Below are 24,665 nucleotides of genomic sequence, written 5' to 3' on the forward strand. Positions count from 1 at the left end.
AGTCTGAACGGCATCGGCAACAAAATCGGCATTGTCGCTATTGTCAGACCAGCAGCCACTGCACTGCTCAACGTCCATCCACAAAGTGCCGAAAGTCACACCATTCTGTTGCAAGTAGCTAACAATCTGTTGAATAGCACTTGAGGCAGGGTTGTTACCAGAGCACTCTGGGCAAAGGAAGACGTACTATTTTTGGTGGGGGAGGTGGGGTCAGACTGGGATCATTCCGGAATGTGATCAATCAATCACAACTACTTACAATATCAACGATTGAGAAACCAGCAGCTTGGGCACCTTGGATGGCACCGACGATACCAGAGTTCAAACCGTAACCTCCTTGCCAGGCTTGGATGATTGCACGCTGGTTCTTACCTGCGAGACATGACCATTGTGAAGAGGTGATACCTTGTGATGTTGGAGAGTCCACATCGATACCATAGTCAGCGTTGACAATCGCCAACACTGATGCCAACAGGCAGAGTGCAACCAAGAATCTCATTCTTTATGTGTAAAAGTATACAAAGAGTAATAAATAGATATATAAGTATGTTATAAGATTGATTGATTGATAGATAGGAATGAGGGAAGAATTCAGTCATTGCCTGTCGACTATCTTTGCCTCAAAGCCTCAATCCTAAGATGGATATTGTGTTGGGAATCCCATCAAAAAAAAATCAAAAATGTGTCGGATCAGGCTTTTTCGAAAATATCTTAATCAGAATAGGGGATTCGTGGATACTTTCATCAAGATGGAATGGTCTTGCCCATCCAATTGGGGGTCATCTTGGTCCTCTATCCTTCAAGTTAGAATAGTTGATTGAACATTCATTATTGTGTACATTGGTGTAAGGTGTGTTACTACCCATCATTCGGAGGACGAGTGGGCGACATAATTCGAATGGTCATGAACTTGATCTTTGACTGACCAGGTAAAATGGGGAGTTTCAGCCATCCTGGGATGAGATGGATAGATATTAACTAACTGACTAGTGTGTTTATATTGGAAGTATGTTGAACTAAACAGACATTGTTGAATGATCCTATCGTAGCCACTTTAGACAAACAATCAAAATGATTATACCAAGTAGCAACAAGATGATGAATGTTAAGATGACCTTATTGGTCACTACTCTACGAGCCATACTGCTAATAACCTTCCTAGCAGTCTTAATATTATCATCAGTCTCTTCCAGCTAAAGTATTATAATAGTTATAGTTAATGGATGTTTCAATATTCGTATGACTGAAGTATATCATACCTTTCCCTTCATGCCCCTTAGTTGTTGACCTTGACGACTCATGTCCATCAATATACTCTCACCAATTATTTCATTCTCTGCCGATACCTGATGTGCCCTCATCAACCTGTCACCACTCTGATTGACAGTCTCGTAACCTCCTAACAGATGTTGTCTCTGGTTCTCATATTGTGACTAAACTGATTATTAGTTATCTCCCTTTGTTTGACCCGTTTTTGTTGATAAATAACATACTTGATAATCCTCTGGAGCATTTGAGAAACCATTGATTATACCATTATTGTTGTAGTTATCATTTGTTGATGTAGTTGATGCTTGTTGTACCTCTCTTTTGAATCTCTGTACATCAGTTTGGTACTGTTTAATCTTTTGTTGAACCTTTACACGTTGTGGATGAGTTTGGGAATTCCTTTCCATGTCATTTATCTAAATAATAATAATAATATTCATTATTAGCATTTACTCAACGGATTCGTTCATTCAAATTGGAACATACATATTGTATTGCTTCATTTATATCTTGTTCTGCTTCCCTTATTGCAACCTTCTTCCTCTCTAATAACAATGCTTGTTAATATATTGATCAATAGATATTATCCATATTGTTTAAACTTACCTCCTGTGAAATTGGGAAGTTGTTTAATCCTTCGGTTTATTGTACTGCATACATGATTATAGTTCTGTTCAATCCTGTCAAACTCGTCCATTTCTTTCTTTTCTACTTCTTATATTTATATACAAATAATAATGAACAAACTAGAGATAATATGTGTAAGTGATAATGATAATGATAGTGATAATGATAATGATAATGAAGCGAATAGAGGTCTGAGTTGTGTTTGTGTTTGTGTTGAAGTGTTGAAGTGTTGGTGGGGGTTAGAGAAGAATGATAGAGTGTTTGTGGACGTGTTCACTTTCTTTGTTTACAAGGAGGTGTAGTTCATTCTCTCAATCATACATTCATTCATTCATAGCTCAATCACACAAATAATGATAAGTAATAAGTAATAGTAACTTTATTGTATGTGATAGACTACCAAGCAATCCATGCAACTGGTCCATGTGGAAATAGTCGAACAAACAGTTTACGAATGTCATCCATGAGTAGGATGCCAAGTGCAAAGGGTAGTGGTAGCAGCCAGTACTTGATGGGCACGTCACGCGTCTGGAAGATGTCTTGGAATGGCTTGGCCTTGGTAACAATCAGTGCGATAACCAATGAGCATACCCAACTGAGGAATAGCCAGTAGTTGCGACGTTTGGGTCGGATGGGATCATCGGTGAACATTGACATGCGACGATTGCGCACCGACAATATGTTGCCCCACTGCACCATCACCAGCGCTATGAATGTGACACACGTACCAGTTGGCACGTAGATGTTGTTGAAGTCGTCTGCAGACACTTTGGCCCGAGAGAAATCGATGTTGCCGTAGGTGAAGGCCAGGTCATACCAAGAGAGGCCGGTGTACTCCTCGATGTACATGAAGAACAGGAACATGGACACGATTGCCATCATCGTGCCCATGAACAGGTAGGATTGGACGTAGATCCTGCCGGTGATCAGATGCTCCTTCTTAGTGTTCCTGGGCTTGAGTGAGAGCARGGTCAAACTCGGGCGTCTCCATGATCAGTGACAGGCATGGGAACACGTCGGTGAAGCAACAGATGATTAGCATCAGGAAGTTGGACAGTGGACATGGCACGCCAAAGAAGGAGTTGACGATCACTGGCATGATCTCGGACCATGAGCCCGCAGGCAAGAGGAATGAGATGACCTTTTGGAGGTTCTGGAAGACTAGGCGGCCGAGAAGGATGGCCTCGGTGATCTTATCAAAGCTACCCAAGAGTACGAGGTCGGCCGCTTCAATGGCCACATCAGTGCCCGACACTACGGCCACACCTACATCTGCTGCTTTCAAGGCTGGAGCATCATTCACACCATCACCAGTCACAGCCACGACAGCGCCACGCTTCTGGAGTTCAGTAACAATTCGTAACTTCTGTTCCGGTGATGTGCGGGCGAATACGATCTCTTCGTACTTGCATGCTGTGTCCCATCCGCGCTCGTCCAACTTGCTCAGATCATGACCAGTCAGCAACAAAGCCGTTTTCTTGCCAGATGTGAAGTGGGCCTCGGACGGCTCAAGCAAAAGGTCCTCATAGGTCTCTGGCTCACAATCAGTCTGTGTGAAGATACCAATCTGGCGAGCGATGGCTGCGGCCGTGAGGCTGTAGTCTCCAGTGACCATGAAAAAGCGTGCGCCAGCACGACGGCAAGTGGCGACGGTCTCCTCGATCTCGGGGAAGGGCTGATCCATCAAGCCCAACAGGCCAATCACAGTTAGGTCGCGAACACAAAAGTCCTCCATCTCTTTCTGGAATACAGCACAACCGATCGCCGACACAGGAGTGTAGAAGCGGCGACAGACCAGTAAAACACGCTGGCCAGCACGTGACCACTTTTGTTGGATGGCTTCAATCTTCTCCATGGCATCAGCATTGAATGGCTGCAGGGTGTTGGTCGCAGGATTGACAATGTCCACGCAGCGATGGAGCAACACATCAGGGGCACCCTTGACAAACACCAGATGCTCTTTAGCCGGCGCTCCAACTGGACGACCAAAGATGTTGATCGATGGGTCGTACTGCGGGACATCACCCTCAACTCGATGCATGGTCAGCATGAACTTGTTCCTCGAGTTGAATGGCATCTCGTACACTCGGGGGAATGAGGTACGTGTGTTGGTACGCACAGCAGATGCCACCTCCTCGCCAAATCGAAAGATGGCAGCATCGGTCGCGTCACCATTGATCTTGCGCTCAGACATGTCCAGCTCCATGGTCGAGGCGTCCCAGGTCGAGTTGTTGCACAGGAGTGCAGCCAGTTGCATCTGTTGGTATGCACGCGATGTTGGCGAGTGGTTGTTGTTGGAGATGATATCGTGGACACTCTCTGGCTCGGTCTGATGGTTGATGAAGCCGACCGAGGTAACAAACATCTTGTTCTGTGTGAGAGTGCCAGTCTTGTCCGAGCAGATCACATTGACGCAGCCGAGGGTCTCCACTGTGGTCAAGGCCTTGGGCAAGATGTTGCTGCTCTTCATTCTCTTGGCAATCACGAGGAGTGTGAGGGCCACGCATATAGGCATGCCCTCAGGTATGAAGGCCACAACACAGGACATGATGTTCATTAGCATGCCAACGGTGGTCATGAACTCTGGATGCTTGGGACGCAGGAAGCCAACCCATTCGATGGCGAGGATGGACACGAGGATGACGGTTAGGATCAAGATGATGCGAACGAATCGATTAATCTCACGCTGGATCAGTGTGACCTTCTCCTTTCGACTGATTGTCAACTTGTTGATGTGGCCCATTACCGATGAGTTACCAGTAAGCACGACAACTCCGATGCCCGAACCATTGACCACGTACGATCCCATGAATGCAACGTTCTTAGACTCGAGGAAGCTGACATTGGTTGGGACGGTCTGAATATGTACTGGTTTGTTCTCGCCTGTGAGCACAGAGTTGTCCACCTTGAGGTCACCCGAAGTCTGGATGACGATCATGTCCGCAGGCACTTTACTACCCATCTTCATATGGACAATATCACCAACCACGACATCACTAGTCTGGCCATCACGCATCACCAAACATTCAGTTGGCAACAGATCCAAGATATACCTCATCACTCTCTTTGTAGACCAGTCTTGGAAGGCAGCGAACGATGCTTGGAGGAAGATGACGAACAACTATTTGGAAGAAATGGAAGAAGAAGATGAATAAAGGGTAAGTATATTTGAATTGATCAATGTCCATGTGAGTGGGACTGGAATAGTTCCAATCCACTCCATAACAATCAAATGATACAAGTCAACTCAATCATGGTAGACCTAAGGAAGGTCCAAGAAGGCTTGAGGAATAAGACGACATACGATTAGGATGGCCAAGGCCAGGTTGGTGGTGTTGGGTGGGTCACTCAATGGTTGCCAACATAGGAGGAAGACAAGTGCACCAACCCAAAGGATACTACAAAAGCCACCAAATACATAACGAAGCATTATCTTCATATAGTTGGGACGGACATGATCAAACAAATTGGGACCATTGGTCTTTAGACGGTGGACACACTCTGGGGTGTCCAGACCAATCATTGAATTCGTATTCAATCTACGGCACAACTCGTCCTCATCCAACAAGTGATAGATAAGGCTGGCAAAGAATGTCGAGTCACTATTGGAGTCGCGAGTGGTAGTGCTAGGACGAGTGGGCATGGGGATGGTGGTGGGATTGGAAAGGACAGGGGACAAATTGGTGTTGGCAAGACTCTTGGAGAGGGAGCCTTGACTAATGGATTGGAACTCAGCGCGGAAGCTGTGGTCAATGGCAGGCACAACAACCGAATGGTCATTCGTTTTAATCTCTAAATCGATATCAGTATCAGACGGGTCATCCATGATCGTGGTCTGAGTAGTATTTTAGATACACGGTTAGAGGTGTGTCAAAGAAGAAAAGAAAGAGAGAGAACGAGAGAGTATGTGTAGAGGTAGAACTAGATGTAGAATAGAATGTTCAACTTTTACCCTCAGTATCGCATCTGATTGTTTGTCGGTCTGGCTCATCACCAAGGCCGACGAGTCGGTAACATGAAGTCGGGCCTTTATTTCCCCAAAACTACACTTTGTATTTGTGATTGTGGTGGGACCAGGGGAGTCGTTCCTCGTTGTTTTTATCTTGATGGACCTGGTGATGGTGATTGATCACACCCCGACTTTTAGACCAAATAATATTAATTTTATATTAATAGTTTATTATTAATCGATAGATTTATTCTTATTCGAGGTGAAGTTCATCATCAATCATTAATGTTTTATTGAACTGTTACAGTTGTTTAGGTATCTTAACTTTAATGATTGTCAAGTAGTAGCGTTAGAAATAAGTTTGATTATTGGTTGATTGATTGATAGTCAATACTTACATTCTTCTTATTTAAATATTGATTATATCTTCTATTTGGGAATATATGTGTTGCGATATTATTTAACCTTGATTCATTCGATTGGAATGTTATTTGAATTTGATTTGATAGGTCATCTCTGACTTTGGATGGTATAACTCCCATTCTTTAAAATTGATTTATAAGTTTTAATAAATAAATAATAAAATTAATAATAATTAATAAATTAAATACTAAACTATTCCTAGATTATAAGTTTGTATTTATGTGAAAGAGAGAGTAGTGAGTGAAGTGATTATTTGTTCAAATGACAACTTACAACCAACTACTCAATCAATCTTTGATTGGATGGTTTGGTTGGCCCCAACAAACAATCACGAAGCCTCTATATGATGTTGATGACATTAGTGAGGTTGAATCAATAGGTGATTGATTGATTGATTGATGGTGGGGTGCGACCCATGCATCTCCTACACATCCTCCTCTTTCCACCTCATGTCAATGGCTATTAGGCCAAAGCCTAGCCTATATTTGTACATAACAATAATACACACATATTTATCTTAACACCCATCCATCATTTATAATACATATAATAACTTGTGATGTATAAAAGTTAACAAACAATCACGTGTGTAAGTGTGTGTGTGATCAATTTGATTGATTGAATCAATCAATCAAACATAAACACACTCACTCAAGACGTTGCCTCAGTGCCCTTACTCGCGAGACCCACCTAACCTACGTGTGGTAACTCAATTGAGTGATGGTATGGATGGAGCCTGTATTTCACCTAATTAGGACCCGTATTACTTAAATGTGTGTGTGTATGTGTGAGTGATCATGTGATGTGATGTGATGAGAATGAACATCACATAGATGAAAGGTGGTGTTGGTTGCTTGCATCACTTGAGGAGGCGCCTTACCATCTGGTCTGGCCCAGATGTATTGTGAGTGTTTATGGAAATTGGCTGCCTTGTAATTGCCAATAACGACGATATATCATTCATTCTCTCTCCAGTTCCATACTTGAAATTGATTGATTGATAGACTGATTAATTGTTGGGTTCATCTTAGGGTTGGGTAGTGTTGGTCGGTTGGGTAGAAGAGGGGACGAGTTGGTGAACTTGGAGTTCGACAACTCCAAAGAGCCAACCAGTGCATTGCCAGGCCAAGCCAGGCCATACCAGACCAGTAACGTGTTGATGTACAATGTCGCATCATGATTTTCAGCACTACTATAGAGTCCTCTTTTGTTGTTGCTTGCTCTGTTGCTGAGGAATTATTATATCATCGCTATCATCATCAATCCTTCCTTTGTAGTTGAGTAGATTGTTGATGTAGAGTATCGACTTTTCAGAGAGTGGAGTTTTGTCACATTCGCCAGGCTGATCACGTTTGATCAATTTGCTCATGTCAACCTCTTTGCTCTCCTTGATCAATGAAAACGCATTGGTCGTGAGCATTTTTGGCGAGCCCAACAAGTGATACGTATCCAACATCTTCTGGCGTGTGTCGGCATTGCATTGAATGAGCAGTGATTGATGTTGCATGTCGAGCTGCTGATCGATGGGCAAATGATGTTGAAGTCGCAGACTTATGTGTTTGTTGAAGGGGCGACCTCCTTTGAAGCTCACCATGAACTGTTCCATAAATGGCTGCAGGCAATCAATGCTACGCAGCGCCAGGAAGATGTCGTAGTAGACGAACCTAAAGTCTTTGGTGTTGACCAGCCATGGGATGTGCTTGATAAGGTAGGCTTCGAGCTGCTCGAAAGAGACCGAAGAGTCGCCCTGCAGGACCTTGTTACCATAGATCATAGTGCCAACCGACACAAACTGTCGGCTTATGAACTTGTCTTCATTCTCCTCAAAGATGCGTGTAGCCAGTTCGATATTGTTGCGGTTGTAGGCACAGAATGCGCGAACTGCCACACCGATTCTCTCGCCATACAACTCAACGCCTTCAATCATCAGGTTGGAGATGCTCTTGTGGTTGTGTCCCTCATTGGGCACGGACATCATGTAGGTGAACAGGCGGTCGTAGCAGAAGGTCAGCTGGCGGCCGGAGGATGCCGCCCACAGGTTGGTGAGGTGACGGAATACCTTCTCGGCCAGGTCGTTGCGGCCCAGGTTGTACAGGCCAATGGTCAATTGGAACATGATCGAGTGGGACTCTGGATAGTAGTAGGTGACGTCAGAGTGGCGCTGTATCTTTTTGATAGCACGCTCGGGCGTCCTAGCCAGGGGCGCCAAGAAGAATCCTGGATTGGCTGCCAACAAACGGATATACTGTGGCGCTGAGTCGTCGCCCAGTATCTTTTGGTTGAAGTGCATTATGTAGTACATCATTGGGGTGTCCTGTGACAAGGACTCTGGCGTCGGATACAGCTTGTAGAGTGAGCGCTTGCCTTTCACTAATGGTGCTCGCAAGTCTATTGGATCGGTGAGGGCAAACGGCTTGGCGCCTACGCTGCTGTCTGGTCCCACCACCTCGTCATCGCCCTCCTCGTCGTCACCCTCCTCACCATCCGCCAGGCCATCATTGTCCTCAGCGTCGGCTGCAGCTGTGGCCGCGGCGGCGGCAGAAGGGTCGATCTGCTTCATCATTGTGCGCTGTCGTTCGATGCTCTCCTCGTTGGCCAACTTGATCATTGGACAGATGGTGAGATCGGGCAGTTCCTTGGCCGGGGATGCCATGATTCCATGGAGGAAGGCCCTCCAGTAGTGCGATGTCAGGAACTCTGTGGCGATATTGCCAATGGCGCCAGTTGAATGTATCTCGCCAAAGACCCGCAGACGCTTGGTGCAGTACAGCTCAAACAGACGGATGATGCGATGGTGCCTCACGATCGACTTGTGTTCGAGCATCAGTCGGATGAACCATCGCAGCGCCAGGTCTTGGCGGTTGATCTCCATGCAGATGGTGACGGTCGTGCTGAGCAGGCCGTGGTGCGGCGACGCCACGACCGCCGCCAGCGCCGACTCAAACAGCTCGCGGTGCATGGGCGTGTCCTTGAGCTGGTTGTAGACGAGCACCTGGGGCATCAGGTAGTAGGGGTACTCGGCCTCGCTCATGAAGCGCTGGATGAACTGCTCGTGCGTGTGGTTCTGGTGGGCCTGCTCGAACGCGTACTGCAGCACGTCGAGCTCCATCGTTTCGCTCATCTTGTTGATCGACTTGAAGCTTTGCATGGCTTGATAGGCGATGTTGAGCGTGACGGTGTCGGGCGTCAGCTTGATGCGGCGGAACGCGTTGAAGGTCTTGACAAAGTATAGTTCGTGGCCAATGTTCACGTAGTACTGCAAGAAGATGTTGGCAGTCTTTATATTGACCTTTGACGATGTATTATATAACAAGTGTTGCATTGTCGTGTACGTTGGATATATCTCACTCCTCCTCGCATCATACTCTTCATAACTCTCTACACCACCTATCGTTCTTGTTGACATTGACTGAAGTAGTGTCTCAAGTCTAGACTCGCGAGTAACATGTATTGTTAGTCATCGGTACTCATTCATTCATTCAATCGATTGATCAATGATTCAAACATACTTTCGATTGGCTTCATCGATTGACATCTTGTTGTTGTCGAGTGCAGTTGTGATTGATTCGAATGTATCTTTGGGAGAGATGATGTTTGAGAGGAAGCTGAACACTGAGTAGTGTCTGAGTTGAGTGGCAGCGTCACAGTTGGTTCCATTGATTCCACTATTCATACTCATCAACAATATAGTTGTTGATGATGTTGTTCTCGATGATGTGTTTGATTTGAGTCCATGTCTATGTCTAGTAGTCAATGGTAGTAGGGAGGACTTCAATATACATTGTGTTGTTGCTGTTGTTGATGATGATGTTACATGTCGTTGTTTGACAACCAACGATGATAACCTATTCATTATGTTTGATTGATTGAATTATACATATAACATGATAAATTCGTGTCAAATTAATGATTGATTGACTCGGTCGTCATTCGTGTCAAGGGTCCACCATCAATCATGATTAAGTTTACAAACATCCAATCAATCATCTCACTCACTCATTCATTTATTCATTGATTAAGATACAATGGCGATCAATCAACTGATTGATCAATGATGGTAAGTACCTAACGCAGCAGTAACTTCAAGGGGTATATCACAAAGAGATATTATCACTCAGTTGTTATTGGATGAATTGTTGAAGTGCAGTCACTGAGAGTTAATAATGCACACAACACTTGTTCATTGCAATGACAATGAACCCCTTAGAATGAAAGAAAGGACAAGCTTATGTGTGTGTGTGTGTGTGTGTGTGTGTAAAGGTCTGTATCTTTGTTAACACCTCACAAGCGATTACATGATCCAACTTGTCGTGAGTTCGCGACCATTCAAATAATTTTCATTATGACAACCACTTAGTTGTGTGTGTTTGTCCCAGGTAGATTGATTGATTGAATGAATGAACAGTGTGTTGGCATGATAGATAGTTTAGTTGTAGTTTTATTTATTGTAGTTATAATTATATCTTTTAAGTTATATATATATATATTTAAGAATGAGTTTTCTAAAGTCTAAAGTCAAGGATGGAGTTTCAAAGATAAAGAGTGGCGCTACAAGTGTTGCCAGTGCAGGTAGTGGTGGCAGTGGAGGTAGTAAAGAGCAATCAAAGTTCCAATTCGATATAAAGATTGGTTCAATTGATAATCTACCAATAAACTCTGGTACCGTATCAGTACATTGGAAGCGTGGATCAAAGTCATCAAACAATGGCAAGACGAGACCTGAGCCTGTAGAGGATAAGAGTGCAACATTCGATCACAATATACAGATGATCACTACATTGCTCAAGACTCCAAAGAAGACCTACGAGTCAAAGAATGTCAGCATATCAATCAAGGAGGAGAAGGGCAAGAAGGCATCAACACTGGGCAAGCACATCATCGACTTGGCCGACTTCACCAGCTTGAAGGATGAGCAGCGCAAGACACTCTCAATCAAGCCAAAGAAGGGCAAGAGTACATTCACTCTTCATGTAGGTATCACTTCTTGCCAACTCTCATTCAATCACTAATTCCTCTACCCTTTGCATGTCATAGATGAGCGTCAAGTGCACAGAACTACAGATTGGCGAGAATGATGAGCCAGCAACAGAGACGGACTTGAACTCTAATGATGGTTCTGATGATGTATGTGTTGAAAGTTGATGTTGCACTCCAATCAATCAACTAATCAATCAAACGATCAATCAATCTTTAGGAAGAGGATGTTGAGGAGTTCACAAATGATGAGGTGCCAAGCGAGGCCTCCTCTGTGTCATCACATAATCATCATACAACATCATCAACTCCACCAAGTACCATCACCAAGTCAGCTTCATCCTCATCACTATCAAGCTCAACATCATCCAATGCTTCCTCACCAATGCCCAACAAGGACAAAGAGAAGGAGAAGGAGTTGGAGAAAGAGAAGGAGAAAGAGAAGGAGAAGGAACGTGAGCGTGAGAAGGAGAGAGAGAGGAAAGAGAAGGAGCGTGAGAAGGAGAAAGAGAAGGAGCGTGAACGTGAACGTGAGCGCGAGAAGGAGAAGGAGAAGGAACGTGAACGTGAGCGTGAACGTGAGAAAGAAAAGGAGAAGGAGAAGGAGAAGGATAAGGACACAGAGAAGAGAAGGTTTAGCTTGTTGGGTGGAGGTGGATCATCATCAGCTGACAAGAAGAAGTTGGAGGAGTTGGAGAAGCAGGTACAGGAGCTGAACAAAGAGTTGGACACAAAGAAGAAGAGGATCAAAGAGTTGTCCGCGGAGAATGTCGAGTTTGAGGACAGAGTCAAGGAGTTGGAGGATCAGGTCAAGTCAAGTTCATCGACAACCACCACGACCACGACATCATCGTCGAATGACGCCGAGACAAATGAGCGTCTTCAGGAGAAGGACGATGAGATTGAGTCATTGAAGAAGGAGGTGCATCAGTTGAAGTTGGATGTGTCGCTGGCCGCCACGGGTGGCGCGATGGTCGGTGGTGGCACGCTGGAACTGAAGCGAAAGATCCAAGAGTTGAACAGAGAGGTCAAGGACAAGGACGAGATGATCAGCAAGCTCAAGAATGGTGGATCCGCGTCGTCAGGCTCGTCCTCACCGCCAGTCGCCAACGACAAGGTCAGCGCCTCACTCGAGAAACAGATCACCGAACAGAACAAGACCATCGCCAGCCAGAAGCAAGAGATTGAGCGATTGACTGCATCGGCCTCGGCCGCCGTGCTGGCCTCCAAGAAGCCGGCTGCAGTTGCCGCGACAGGCGACACCCCGGAGGTGGCCCAACTCAAGAGAGAGATTGTCGAGCTCAAGGACAAGGTGTCGAGCACCAGCAACGAACTGAAGAAGGTGCAAGAGCAACGTGACCGCACTGATCGCGACTTGGACGAGGCGAGGGAGAACCTCAATGAGGCCAGGGAGCGCGAGGAGGAGCTGCGCAGGAAGATGAGCGACATGGACGACGAGATCGAGATGCTCCAGAACAGGATGAACAGTCAGTCTGTGAGCGCTGCCAGTCTCAGCATGGGTGGCGGCGGAAAGTCCACCGACAAGAACAAGGCCGACAAGCAGCTCAAGGAGGGTCTGGAGAAGCAGTTGAACGAGCTCAAGAGCGACCTCAACAAAGAGAGAGAGCGCGTCAAGAAGTACGAGAAGGAGATCAAGGATCTCAAGGACAGGATCAGGTATCTCGAGCAGCAGCAACACTCCTCCTCCACCTCTTCCTCGCCACCCACCAGCGGCAATGGACAATACCAAGGTACAGTTGCCAAGTCCGAGGTGCAAGACCGCGAGGAGAACAAGATCGTCGATCAATTTATCCTAAGCCAATCACAAACATTCAAGGATGGGTAAGTCTCGCTCGCTCACTCAATCAATCAAACACATCTGGAACCATCCCGCTCACTCACTCAATCAATCAATCATACAGTATTGGTACATGTGCACAATCATTGTACAAACACTTGTTGGATCAGCATGCGTTTAGCAATCAGAACTCAAGACTGTTCAATAAGATTATCAACTCGCTCAACCAGTCGATCGAAGGATCAATTGGAAACATTAAGGATCTTTGTTATTGGATTTCAAACACATCGTCATTGATCCATCTGATAATGGACGGTCCAAACAACATTGACAGTGAGAGCGATCCACTTATCGACGGAATCATCATCGAGGAGCAAGATCCATCACACAAGACACCATCGACCAACTTTGTCTCGCAGTTGAACGAGCAATGCAAGCTTGCCTACTCAATCCTCTTGAACGACCTATTCAACAAGATCAAGCCACTTCTCCGAACAGTGCTGAGCCAGGCCAGCTCACTCGACCGAAGATCGTAAGTCATTCATTCATTCAAAGGGGGATCGTCCACTATCATGGTCTAACCATCCCACTCAATCAATCAATCTAGGCAACCTCATGCTGGACATGAGCTGGCAGAGCTGTGCAAGAAGCTGGAACAACACATGTCGTACTTGAAGGAGAACTTTGTGTTTGACTCGATTGTACAGCAGTTCTTTGCTCAGACATTCCACTTTATCTCTTACAGTCTACTATGTCAGATCCTGGACGAGACCACACCAAACACCTGCACGCCAAGTGCCGGCTTCAACATCAAGTTGAGCATCTCCAAGATTGAGGACTGGGTGTCCACGAACGATGAGCGTGACTTGCTCAGCTACAGCCGAGAGTACTTGGGCGCCATATCTGACGCCGCCAATCTAATGGTGATTGACAAGTCCATCTTCACTGACACTGAGTCCATCCAGTCGGCCTTCACCACGCTGAACGTGCGCCAGATTCGCAAGCTGTTGGAGATCTGGAAGCCCGACCAGCTGTCGCCAGAGCCCATACCAGCACATGTAATATCAATGTCCAAGACTAATTGGAATCAACCGGTTGCCAACCTACCACTCACAGTGGATCCAGCTACACTCATTGCCATCATACCAAACCTTGATGTCTAAGTCAAGTCGTATCCACATCACACATCAATCAATTCTGTCCCATAAACACACACGACCATTGACATCAAAAGTCATCCTTGCAAGCTGTCCCTCTTTTGCTTTGACTTTTGATTTTTTTTAATTATTTGATGTTGAATGAACTTGAGGGTTCATGATGATCTCAAATGGACCCTTTCATTTGAGTTGAACAACACAGATTACTTAACTTCATAAATATATATATATCATTATACAATGACATCATCTACAATTGGATTCGGAGGCATTGTTAGCAGCTTCTTTGAGAACTACAAGGCAGCTACACCAAAGAGACTCAAGATTATCGATCTCTTCTTGGTATACAACTTCCTGACAGGTGTCTTTGTCTTTGCCTACTGCTGTCTGGTTGGAACATTCCCGTTCAACTCCTTCCTCGCTGGTTTCATCTCTTGTGTTGGAACATTCATTCTTACAAGTATGTCGAACGAAAATACATTGAATGATTGATTGAGCGTGACTAACTTTGACTTTGAACCAAACAATATAGCATGTCTTAGAATCCAGGTTAACCCAGTCAATCACTTTAAGAACATCTCTGTCGAGCGATCATTTGCGGACTACCTCCTTTGTAACCTTATCCTCCATTTGGTTGTCTTCAACTTCCTTGGATAAACTACTTAATCAAAGCAGCAACAGCAACAGCAACAAAAATGCGAAGCAGCAGATAAAGTAAATGTCAATATAGTAACGTGATCATAGATAAATATTATTGGATTAGTTTATTTAGTTTAGTAATGTATATATTTATAGTTAATTGGCATTGGATATATTCTTGTTCAATGGATTGAATTGCTCGGTGAATCGGTCGACACAACCATTCCTTATCCTCTCACAGGTGGCAGGTGATGATAGGTCGAACCACGTGTTGCCATCAGTACCCTCACGATCCTTTCTAGCACTGGCAATAGCCTCACGAATGGCAAAGTATACGGAACTGCCAAGGAATAATGGTGGCTCGCCAACACCCTTGGACGAATGGATAGCCTTTGGATTGGGTGCATTGCTCAACAGTGACACGTTGAATACAAGTGGCACATCGTTGAAGCCTGGAATCTTGTAGGTGGATGGTCCTCTTGTGAACAGGTATCCGGTGGGGAAGGTCACCAACTCCTCGATCGTGCACCATCCCACTCCCTGGGTGAAGGCTCCCTCCACCTGGCCAATGTCGATCGTAGGGTTTATGCTGTCTCCAACATCCATCACAATGTCAGATCTCAAGATCGTATGATCTCCAGTGAGTGTGTCCACCTCGACCTCCGAGCATGCACATCCATAGCTATAGTCAGGGGAAATAGTTAGTCTTCACATTCGTTTGGTAAACTTTGCTCAATGTCGTATACTTACTTGTAATAGTTGAATGGTACACCGTCTCCAACTCCATTGTCTTTGAATGTGTAGCCAACGTTTGGTGTGGCGTAGAATCCGTTGGCACTCAGGTTGACACGGTCGAGGTATGCAATCCTTACCAATTGCTCAAAGGACATTGTTGGATTCTTCTCACGGAATGGTGCCAACCTCTTGTTGATCTGTTGGCATGCATCCAGCACAGCCATTCCATTCATATCGGATGAGACTGAGGCAGCTGTTGGTGAAGTGTTGGCAACCTTGTCGGTGGAGGTCTCTGAGATGTATATCTTGTCAACTGGCACACCTAGTTCTCTGGCTGCGATCTGGATGATCTTGATGTGCAGTCCCTGACCCATTTCAGTGCCTCCGTGGGTGACCAGCACTGAGCCATCAGTGTACACATGCACCAATGCACCGGCCTGGTTCAGCACCTTGATGGTGAAGGACATTCCAAACTTTGTTGGTATAATGGCAATGCCTCTCTTCTTCCACTTGTTCTCCTGGTTGAACTTCTGGACTTGTTCCAATCTCTTATAATATTCACTCTGCTTAAGTGTCTCGTCCCATATCCTTTGCAACTGACAGTTGGTAATCTGTTGATGGTAGTGAGTAATGTCGTTGTCTTTGTAGAAGTTCAGTTGCTAAGTATGATTGATTGATTGGTTAGTACCTGTAACACAATGATCATGGTCATTGGATAATGTTACCCTTATCTCGCTTGATGGTCTCTTAAGGTAGTGAGCAATCTTCTCTATCCAAGTCTCACAGACGAGCATTCCTTGTGGTCCACCAAAACCTCGGAAAGCAGTGTTGGAAGGGAGGTTGGTCTTGCACAGCTTGCCAACCACTCTGAGGTTGGGTACCTTGTAGGCATTCTCAGAGTGGAACATAGCACGCTCCAGCACACCACTGCTGAGATCGAACGAGTATCCTGCATCGGCAAACAATTGGACATCGGCAGCAGTGATCTTGCCATCCTTGCCAAAGCCCAAGCGGTAACGGCCAATGAATGGATGTCTGAAGCCTGTGATCACCATGTCAGTGTCACGATCAAGCATGATTCGGCATGGCTTCCTTAGTTTTTGGGCGGCCAACGCACAGATGCAGGTGCTGAATATGTTCCTGGTCTCCTTGCCACCAAAGCCTCCACCTAGACGCTTGACCTTGACCACCACTTGGTTGGCGGGGACGCCTAGCACTGAGGAGAGGATGACCTGCGTCTTGGTTGGGTTCTGAGTCGAGGTGTGCACCATGAACTCCAGGCCCTCACCTGGAACGACGAGGGAGGCATTGGTCTCAAGGTAGAAGTGCTCCTGTCCACCGATCTTTAGCTCGCCCTCAATAACATGGTCAGCCTCGGACAATGCTTTGTCAACATCTCCATCGTTGATCATGCGCACCATGTTGAGGTAGGAGTTCTTGGCGATGGCATCTTCAATGGAGGTGATTGCGGGAAGGTCCTCGTACTCGACCACAACAGCCTTGGACGCTTCCAAAGCTTGCTGATGAGTCTCTGCGGCAATCACACCAATTGGATAGCCCATGCACAGCACCTCCTTTGAGGCCAACAATTCTTCATCATGGAAGATTGGGCCACAGTCATTCTCGCCAGCAATATCCTTGGCCGTGAAGAATCCCTTGACTCCTGGCATTGCCAATGCTTTAGTAGCATCAATGTTCCTAGAATGGGTTAGGTGATGGATGTTAGGTTTGATCACTCTTCCGTAGTTCGTGATCTATCAAACATACTTGATATATGCATGCGCCTTTGTTGAGAGTACCATGGCACATGAGTAGGCCATTGATTGGATATCATCGGTATAGATGGCCTCGCCAGTTACCTGCTTGTCAGCAGAGTTGTGCTTGATTGGCATTGTGACAGGCTTCATGTTTCTGTTATGAAGATGTTAGTCTTGAGTGATCGTTTGATTGAATGATTGAGTTGACAAACATACGGTTGGTATTGGTAGTTTTGCTCACCGCTTGACATCTCCCTCGAGTACTTCTTGATGGCTGATTGCTCATTCTCTCCAACCATGTACCTTGGATCGTTGGACACGGAGTAGAGCTGATTTGACACGGTCAGGAAGTACTTGAAGAAGAAACTAGTGGTCAAAGATCGTCTGTACTCAATCATACCACCGGGTGCACCCTGCGCCAAGGGCAAGTCCTTCTCCAACGTCTCCCACACCTTGTCAAGGATATCTCGGCTCCAAACTGTATCCTGAAGTAGTGCCTGTGTCGAGGGTGCTGTGACGGCCTTGATGTTCATGCCTCCATAGGCCAATGTAGAGTCCTTGATTGTGAACTGATTGTTATCGCCACGCTCCAATCTAACTCTGAAGCAACAGCTCACAATGGCAATGTCGTCATCCCTTCTCCTGGACTGTTTGTAGGCTTCAACGTATTCATACTCGGATGTGAATGGGACAAATATCGATGTGAGTATCTCCTCTGGCTCAATGTCCACAATTCTATACGCCTTGAAGAATGATCCAATATTGACCTTCCTCTCTACCTGGTTGTCCTTGGCATCCCTTGATACTAATGTCAGGACTGCACCCTGTATTGGAGAACATGTTAGTGTGATTGATTGATTGAATGGATGAGTGGAGGACTTACAGCAGCGAGAAGTACTGGGTTGATATCAGAGATTGGACTGGCTGTTACGAGGTTACCACCTAGACATGCAGCATTCCTAATTTGGTTGCCAGCGAACCATCTTAGTTGAGAGAGGATCGCTCTGAATGTACGAGTCTTATGCTCATCTACTCTCTTGCACAGATCATTCAAGTAGTATTTTATCTCTGTCAATGTAATGGCTGATCCAATCTCTATTCCATTCTCTGTTTGAGTGATCTAATGATTGAGTGTGTTAGTGCATGACATAGTGATTGATCTGATGGCTGACTGGTTGACTTACATTATGCAACTCACTGATCTTTGTTGGACTGATGATCACTGGATAGACTACATTCCTAAACTTGGTCTCAATACCAATCTCTGTGTTTCCAACAACAATCTTGGCCTTGGGGAACTGTCGCTTCAGCTCGAGCAGGTGTGGGAGGGTGGTTGGAGTGTACCAGGTGACACGTTCACCTCGGAACTGCAGAGGACCCTGCTCATAGGTCTGAAGGAATGGTGGGAAGATGGGCTCAGACTTGAGGTCCAAGGGCTCGGATGGAATGTGCGAGGATTTCTTCTTGCAGTCACATGGTTTGCCAGTGCTTGGACAGATGCCCTGCTCTGATGCCTCGGCATCCTTCAACTCTATCTGTGCAATCTCTGGTAGTTTGGTCTCACCATCAATGCCAAATGAACGGGCTGCATCCAGGATTGGTCGGTAGCCTGTACATCTGCAGAGGTTACCGTCGAAGCTCTCTTCAATGTCGTGCTGAGTGGCTTGGGGATGCGAGCGCAGGTAGGAGTACAGTGCCATGACGATGCCAGGCGTGCAAAAGCCACATTGTGAGCCATGTTGATCAGACATACGCTGTTGCACCGGGTGCATACCGTCCTTTACATTGCCCAGTCCTTCAATAGTTGTCACTGCACATCCAGCCGTAGCACAAAGTGGAAACAAACAAGCATTGACCGATCTATGATGTATCTTGCCATCAGCAAAGTGTGACAACATAACAGTGCATGCTCCACAGCCACCCTCACCACATCCAAGTTTAGTACCAGTGAGGCCTTTTAAAGTATAAGTCGCGAGGTAAGTGATTCATTCAATCATTGATTGATTGATTCATTCATTCAATTGACTTTCATGACATACCTGCAGTTGATCTCAAATAGTGCAACAGAGTATATTCTGGATTTGGGTCTACAATTGATACCTTGTTTCCATTTAGATAGAATACAAGTGTATTATCATACTTTGGTGCATCCATCACTTTATATATTTCTTGTTGATGTTGATGATGTTGTTGTAGTATGTCTATGTATATGTAAATATGTATATGTATAAATATGTTTAACTTAAGATGATAATGATGTATACATTGAATGAGCCTCAAGGTTGACGGTTGGCTTTGTGCCCAACAAACATTGCAGCTCACTCACACACTTTCATATGGAGGATATTTATGGTAATAATTAATTTCAATTTAAAATTACAATTGATGAAGGGGTGTGGTTACAGACATCACCAATCTTATCTTGAACCTTTAGTTATGCCCACTCCAAGTCCAAAACTTATAAATATAACTTCAAATAGATAATAATAATTATTAATATTTAATTACTTCCTTTGTTTCCTTTTTCCAATGTTTTCATTATTTTTGGCCAGCTCTCTCTTTAGTTCTTCAATCTCATCGGTCAATGACTTGATTTCCTCGTCCTTCTTGGTTCTGATCTCCTCTGTTTGATTAATTGATAAGAATTGGATCGAAGGCACTTCACTTTCTTTTAAATTTACAATCACTGCAAGACAATGCCATTCGTTAATTGATCTGATCCTAGCCTCCATTCCTCTATTACAAACAATAAGTGTTTTCAATCGAGGCATGCACTCAAAGATGTTCTTGGAGTAGCCAAGAGTTCTCTCTCTAAACTTGACAGCATTTAGATGGTAATTGTCAAGATTGATATCAATTGTTTTCAAATGTTTGGCTATTGTTGAACCTTTTATCTTTTCAATAGTGACACTGGGCTTAATTGATGTGGACCCGTTTGATACTTTAACTAGTTCAACTCGACAATTGAATAGTCCTATTTGTTTGAAAGTACCAACAGACAACTCCTTCAGCTTTCCACTAAACTTGACATTGTTCTTGATATTCTTACTGATTGTTAAATTACGAGAAAACTTTGAAGGGCGTCCCGATTTGACGCGGTCCTTGAAGTCTCCTCGCTCTCCGTGTCGCTGAATAGTCCTGCTCACTGTTGATCGGGAAACATCAAACATCTTTGATATTAAATTCTTTGAATATCCTCTCGTCTTGGCTGCAACTATTCTTGCTCTCTCTGCTTCTGTTAATGACATGATTGATAGTTATCTACATAAATAATATTATATCTCTTCCAACTTAATGTTTGATGTTTGAACACATTCATTCATTTCCATTGCATAAATAATGGACATGTTCATTACTTCAACTAAAAAACTTTTTGTTTGATTGGGATAAATTAAATCCTTTTTTGGAAAGATACTTATAAATGGAAATGTAGAAATAAAAGGTTACTACTATATTTGGAAGTGAACCAGAACATAGTCCCAAATTGGTATGAGATAACACAATAGTACCTGTTCGAGGAGGGGGTGTCCATATTTATAACTATGGCTGACAACGTTGTATTTCCAACTGCCCAAGAACTCGCTGACAACTATGAGGTGATTCTAGATTGGGTCCCTGACCGTGCTAGAGGGCCCAACCCAGTCAGGCCAACATGGATCGTTGACACAAGAAACGGTTCTGTGATTCGTTATCGTTCTCTCAATGGCGGATCAGGCAACCAATTCAATGGCACACGCCAACCAGGAGCGCAAGGAACCAACTCACCGACCTACAATCCGACGTACTTCAGAGCCTACTCCAATGCGCAACACCAACACCAGAATCACAACTTGCTCGCAAACTTGGTCAATGCACAGGCAGTTGTCCTCCCACCACCCCAGGCAGTCCCTGTCCCAGTCCAAGGTCAAGAACTCGCTCTTGCCGAGGCTCCCGTAGCCCAAGGTCAAGAACTCGCTCTTGACAATGACGTCGACGTTCTTGGTGCAATGCTAGAGAGGTTCTTGGTTCTGAAGCCGACCACTGTTCTGGATGCCAAGATCATTGTGGCCACCGAGAAGCTCAGATCTTTGATGGTTGAGAGACTCAACATCGATGGAGCAAACATGCACTAGTTCTGCGTCGCCATCTCTTGTGCCGTCCCAAGACCTCAACCTTGCCAAGTCCATCCACCACAGGTCCCCATTACCCAGTGCTCAGCCCCTCGTGCTCCAGCAGCCTCTTTTCCTGATCCACAGACATTGCCATTAAACATCATTCTTTGTCTCTCCAATGATCAATGCATCCTCCTCTCTTGCTTCCTCATCAAGTGTCGCGAGATCAACTTGCCGCAGACAGCGCACGGTATCCTCTCTGTGTTGTAGGCCTTGATCTCCTCTTTGTACTCCTCGTAGTAGCGCTGCATGTACGACTTGTTGATGTTGCTGCCGCTCCTGTCGATGGTAGTAGCTGCCGATGAAGGCGTCTTCATTTCTGCGTCCATAATGATGGAAGTAGAGATTATATTAACAGCCTTCTGTTTGCCATATTCCAATGGCGAACGATCCAACTGGCTTGGTCATGTTCTTGACGATTGCGTCGGGACAGTAGCCCTCGTATCGCAGGTCGCCACACTCGGTGCCCAACTTGGGGTAGTCGAGCGATTTCTTGCCAGTCTTGACTGTCCATGGTTTGGTCGAGACGAATCCATCAGTGTGAACGCGCTTGATGCAGTCAATGTCGTCCTTTATTATCGTTCCAATCATCTTGCGACCACGAGAGATGATGAATGGCATGATCCGAGCGAATGGCGTATCGAACATGTCGGCGGTGATCAACGTCAAAGGTGATCACTGCTATGCATCCACCTCGAGGGCAACCAGAGAGGTCAACCTAATACTAACAAATGGACACTACAAACTAGACAAGGAAGGTACCTATGCAGGCAAGGGCATCAGATACACTCGACACAACGAGAGGGACGTCTACATCAAGCCAATCGTTTTCAAGTACCTCAAGGGCGAACAGGTCCAGCTCTATGATGACGGCGAGTACATGACCATCAGCCTGGAACATTTTATCAACAAGAAGAGACGCAAGTACCAAGACAAGTGCGAGTACATCCGCATCCTCTCAGGAATGACCCTGGAGGAGACATTGGACTCGTTCAAGGCCGACGCCGACGCGCTCAAGGAAGGTACTAACGGTATCATCGACATGTACACAACAGGACAGAACATCAACAAGGCAGCGATCAAACTGTTTATATCATACAACAAGACAGTCAAGCCAGAGCCAATCGATCAGAAGGAGGGCGAGTGGATATCCAAGTCAACCTTTGGCGCATTGATGTTTTCCATCCAGCATACAGGAGGTCTCTACATGTATGACGTCTGCAAGATGTATGGTGCGATCATGAAGAGCGGCGGCTTCATGATCCCAATCAAGTGTGGCGAGTTCCAACAACTGACCGACGAAGAGCTGAGCGCAATGAAATCAATACCATTCGGTATCTATCGCGCAACGATCAACGGCAAGCATGGAGCATTCAAGATTAACAAGAAGGATTACTACACTCACTACGACCTAATCTTTGCTAAGGAGCTAGGACTGACATTCAACTTGAAGACCGGCAACAAGGCCAATGCATTGTTATACGATAGCACATGCAGGATCAATGGCTCCATTCTTTTTGGCAAGTACATGGATCAGGTGCTCGCCTGGATCAAGGCAGGAGTCCCACGATCAAAGGAACTCTATCAACGACTCTGGGGCGCTCTTTGGCAAGCCATCCCGCCTCAAGTTCTTCCTCGAACTCAATGTCGATCAGAAGGTCTCGATCAAGCGGATCCCATAACTCGAGGAGAGACTCAACATCAAAAGTGCTCTGTCACCTGCTCTGGGTATGCGTCGTGGAGGCAGTAGTAGAGGCAGTGATTCCATTTGCCGTCGCAGCCGCCTGCCTTGCCCTTTGCTTGATGTACGTAGATGTAGAACGATTTGAATGTGTCGGGCTCTGGGATTGGAGCGCCATCATACTCATGAGGATCAAACATGATCATCGGCTCGCCTACCTTGGTGAATGTGCCTGATCGATATTGATGGTTGCCGTAGTCGAGCACGACCTCTATTCTTGCGTTGGCGCCGTAGCGTTGGAGCGTGTTGCTGTCTCGCTGAGCGATTCGTTCGATGTCTGCTCTGGTGTAGTTGCCTGTGAGCTTGATCTCGGTCACACCCGTCTTCTTCAGTCTGCCGCCAATGTCTCTTGTTGATCTACTCATTCTATATATTAACACTGAGATGTTAATTTATATCACTTTGAACCTATTTGTTGGCAATCAACTGTTTGTGGATGTAGCCTTGCTTGTGTCGATTGAGATTGGTACGACCTACCTCGAAGCCGCATTCACATCGTACCTTTTGCTTGATGTATGCTTTGTGACGCTCTCTGAACTCCGAGTTCTCGTCCCAATAGTACTCTTTGAATAATGACATGTTATATCTGTTAGAGATAAATTGTTTAATTTAATTTATTTGTTTGTGAGTTTCCTAAATGGGCGAACAGATCACCCTTCACCTCAAGGCACAACTTTGATTCTCACTTCTTTCATTATTCACACAACATCAACAAATACAACAACAATTACAACAATCCACTGGCCCATAGTTATCATCCATCATTGACAACTCTACATCATGAATATCAACGATTACAAGAACTGGTCCAAAGATGAACTTCTCCAATGGTTCACTGAGCAAACCAAAGAGGACGTGAAGGTTCAAGCGAAGATACTCCACCAGCAAGACATCAAAGGAGCTGATCTTCCTCTCACCAGCGCCAACTTGAAGGAAGTTGGCTGTACTCTTGGCCAGGCCAATGCTGTACTCCGAGTTCTTGAGCAACTCCCCCTTGTCCCAGCTGGTATGTACAAACAACATCGGCGCAATGTCTTCATTCAATACTAACATACACACTCAAGCCCCTGCTGCCCCTATAGGATCACAAGGAGGCCAAGCTCGTAAGTACAAATGAGAGTGAGTGATGTGTTTGCTTACTATGCTAACTTGTCACTTTTATATTAGACATACCATTCGCCCGACAACTCAAACCGAGTGTCCTATCAGAGCAGTCCGATGAAGGCATCACTATTGGATCACGCAATACACTCCCGAGACATAACACAGTGAAGAAGCTGTACGATTATGTTTCGAAACATCACTTGGTCCTCCTACGTGCCCCACCTTTCTCTGGAAAGACATCAATCACTCAGTTGCTGGAGCAGTTCATCATTGACAATCATGGCGATACATATGTCCGCAGATATTCATTTGTTTGGAGTCAGAAATCAAATGAGGATTAA

At 45.3% G+C, this 24,665-nt stretch overlaps 14 protein-coding genes across 14 annotated transcripts; 5 read left to right on the forward strand and 9 right to left on the reverse strand.

Annotated features, from left to right (window-relative positions):
• Positions 1 to 241: 241 nt before the first annotated feature.
• On the reverse strand, positions 242 to 499 carry SAMD00019534_119560 (hypothetical protein; the record flags this gene model as incomplete). The annotated part of the gene is made up of 1 exon (XM_012892881.1): positions 242 to 499. The coding sequence occupies one exon, from the start codon at positions 497 to 499 to the stop codon at positions 242 to 244; it is 258 nt and encodes an 85-aa protein (XP_012748335.1).
• Positions 500 to 1,040: 541 nt separating this feature from the next.
• On the reverse strand, positions 1,041 to 1,966 carry SAMD00019534_119570 (hypothetical protein; the record flags this gene model as incomplete). Its single annotated transcript, XM_012892882.1, has 5 exons — positions 1,041 to 1,193; positions 1,260 to 1,433; positions 1,494 to 1,685; positions 1,756 to 1,814; positions 1,876 to 1,966. 5 exons carry the CDS (start codon positions 1,964 to 1,966, stop codon positions 1,041 to 1,043), a joined length of 669 nt encoding a protein of 222 aa, XP_012748336.1.
• Positions 1,967 to 2,292: 326 nt separating this feature from the next.
• SAMD00019534_119580 (hypothetical protein) lies at positions 2,293 to 5,722 on the reverse strand (the record flags this gene model as incomplete). The annotated part of the gene is made up of 3 exons (XM_012892883.1): positions 2,293 to 2,812; positions 2,874 to 5,017; positions 5,201 to 5,722. The coding sequence occupies 3 exons, from the start codon at positions 5,720 to 5,722 to the stop codon at positions 2,293 to 2,295; spliced, it is 3,186 nt and encodes a 1,061-aa protein (XP_012748337.1).
• Positions 5,723 to 7,460: 1,738 nt separating this feature from the next.
• Positions 7,461 to 10,121, reverse strand: SAMD00019534_119590 (hypothetical protein; the record flags this gene model as incomplete). Its single annotated transcript, XM_012892884.1, has 2 exons — positions 7,461 to 9,696; positions 9,778 to 10,121. 2 exons carry the CDS (start codon positions 10,119 to 10,121, stop codon positions 7,461 to 7,463), a joined length of 2,580 nt encoding a protein of 859 aa, XP_012748338.1.
• A 640-nt stretch (positions 10,122 to 10,761) lies between these two features.
• SAMD00019534_119600 (hypothetical protein) lies at positions 10,762 to 14,203 on the forward strand (the record flags this gene model as incomplete). The annotated part of the gene is made up of 5 exons (XM_012892885.1): positions 10,762 to 11,238; positions 11,303 to 11,392; positions 11,463 to 13,084; positions 13,165 to 13,572; positions 13,648 to 14,203. The coding sequence occupies 5 exons, from the start codon at positions 10,762 to 10,764 to the stop codon at positions 14,201 to 14,203; spliced, it is 3,153 nt and encodes a 1,050-aa protein (XP_012748339.1).
• A 234-nt stretch (positions 14,204 to 14,437) lies between these two features.
• Positions 14,438 to 14,854, forward strand: SAMD00019534_119610 (hypothetical protein; the record flags this gene model as incomplete). The annotated part of the gene is made up of 2 exons (XM_012892886.1): positions 14,438 to 14,657; positions 14,730 to 14,854. 2 exons carry the CDS (start codon positions 14,438 to 14,440, stop codon positions 14,852 to 14,854), a joined length of 345 nt encoding a protein of 114 aa, XP_012748340.1.
• A 138-nt stretch (positions 14,855 to 14,992) lies between these two features.
• SAMD00019534_119620 (hypothetical protein) lies at positions 14,993 to 19,482 on the reverse strand (the record flags this gene model as incomplete). The annotated part of the gene is made up of 8 exons (XM_012892887.1): positions 14,993 to 15,518; positions 15,587 to 16,230; positions 16,297 to 17,269; positions 17,339 to 17,482; positions 17,545 to 18,152; positions 18,212 to 18,448; positions 18,513 to 19,282; positions 19,368 to 19,482. The coding sequence occupies 8 exons, from the start codon at positions 19,480 to 19,482 to the stop codon at positions 14,993 to 14,995; spliced, it is 4,017 nt and encodes a 1,338-aa protein (XP_012748341.1).
• A 1,388-nt stretch (positions 19,483 to 20,870) lies between these two features.
• SAMD00019534_119630 (hypothetical protein) lies at positions 20,871 to 21,440 on the forward strand (the record flags this gene model as incomplete). The annotated part of the gene is made up of 1 exon (XM_012892888.1): positions 20,871 to 21,440. The coding sequence occupies one exon, from the start codon at positions 20,871 to 20,873 to the stop codon at positions 21,438 to 21,440; it is 570 nt and encodes a 189-aa protein (XP_012748342.1).
• A 161-nt stretch (positions 21,441 to 21,601) lies between these two features.
• SAMD00019534_119640 (hypothetical protein) lies at positions 21,602 to 21,796 on the reverse strand (the record flags this gene model as incomplete). The annotated part of the gene is made up of 1 exon (XM_012892889.1): positions 21,602 to 21,796. The coding sequence occupies one exon, from the start codon at positions 21,794 to 21,796 to the stop codon at positions 21,602 to 21,604; it is 195 nt and encodes a 64-aa protein (XP_012748343.1).
• Positions 21,797 to 21,830: 34 nt separating this feature from the next.
• SAMD00019534_119650 (hypothetical protein) lies at positions 21,831 to 22,070 on the reverse strand (the record flags this gene model as incomplete). Its single annotated transcript, XM_012892890.1, has 1 exon — positions 21,831 to 22,070. The coding sequence occupies one exon, from the start codon at positions 22,068 to 22,070 to the stop codon at positions 21,831 to 21,833; it is 240 nt and encodes a 79-aa protein (XP_012748344.1).
• Positions 22,071 to 22,089: 19 nt separating this feature from the next.
• On the forward strand, positions 22,090 to 23,161 carry SAMD00019534_119660 (hypothetical protein; the record flags this gene model as incomplete). The annotated part of the gene is made up of 2 exons (XM_012892891.1): positions 22,090 to 23,003; positions 23,056 to 23,161. 2 exons carry the CDS (start codon positions 22,090 to 22,092, stop codon positions 23,159 to 23,161), a joined length of 1,020 nt encoding a protein of 339 aa, XP_012748345.1.
• Positions 23,162 to 23,180: 19 nt separating this feature from the next.
• On the reverse strand, positions 23,181 to 23,585 carry SAMD00019534_119670 (hypothetical protein; the record flags this gene model as incomplete). Its single annotated transcript, XM_012892892.1, has 1 exon — positions 23,181 to 23,585. One exon carries the CDS (start codon positions 23,583 to 23,585, stop codon positions 23,181 to 23,183), a length of 405 nt encoding a protein of 134 aa, XP_012748346.1.
• A 343-nt stretch (positions 23,586 to 23,928) lies between these two features.
• On the reverse strand, positions 23,929 to 24,243 carry SAMD00019534_119680 (hypothetical protein; the record flags this gene model as incomplete). Its single annotated transcript, XM_012892893.1, has 1 exon — positions 23,929 to 24,243. The coding sequence occupies one exon, from the start codon at positions 24,241 to 24,243 to the stop codon at positions 23,929 to 23,931; it is 315 nt and encodes a 104-aa protein (XP_012748347.1).
• SAMD00019534_119690 (hypothetical protein) lies at positions 24,001 to 24,662 on the forward strand (the record flags this gene model as incomplete). The annotated part of the gene is made up of 3 exons (XM_012892894.1): positions 24,001 to 24,226; positions 24,285 to 24,323; positions 24,388 to 24,662. Coding segments are annotated over 3 exons (540 nt in total), but the record flags the coding sequence as incomplete, so codon positions are not given.
• Positions 24,663 to 24,665: the final 3 nt, after the last annotated feature.

This window comes from Acytostelium subglobosum (assembly GCF_000787575.1).
Source record: "Acytostelium subglobosum LB1 DNA, scaffold: scaffold36, whole genome shotgun sequence".
Taxonomy (NCBI): Eukaryota; Evosea; class Eumycetozoa; order Acytosteliales; family Acytosteliaceae; genus Acytostelium; species Acytostelium subglobosum.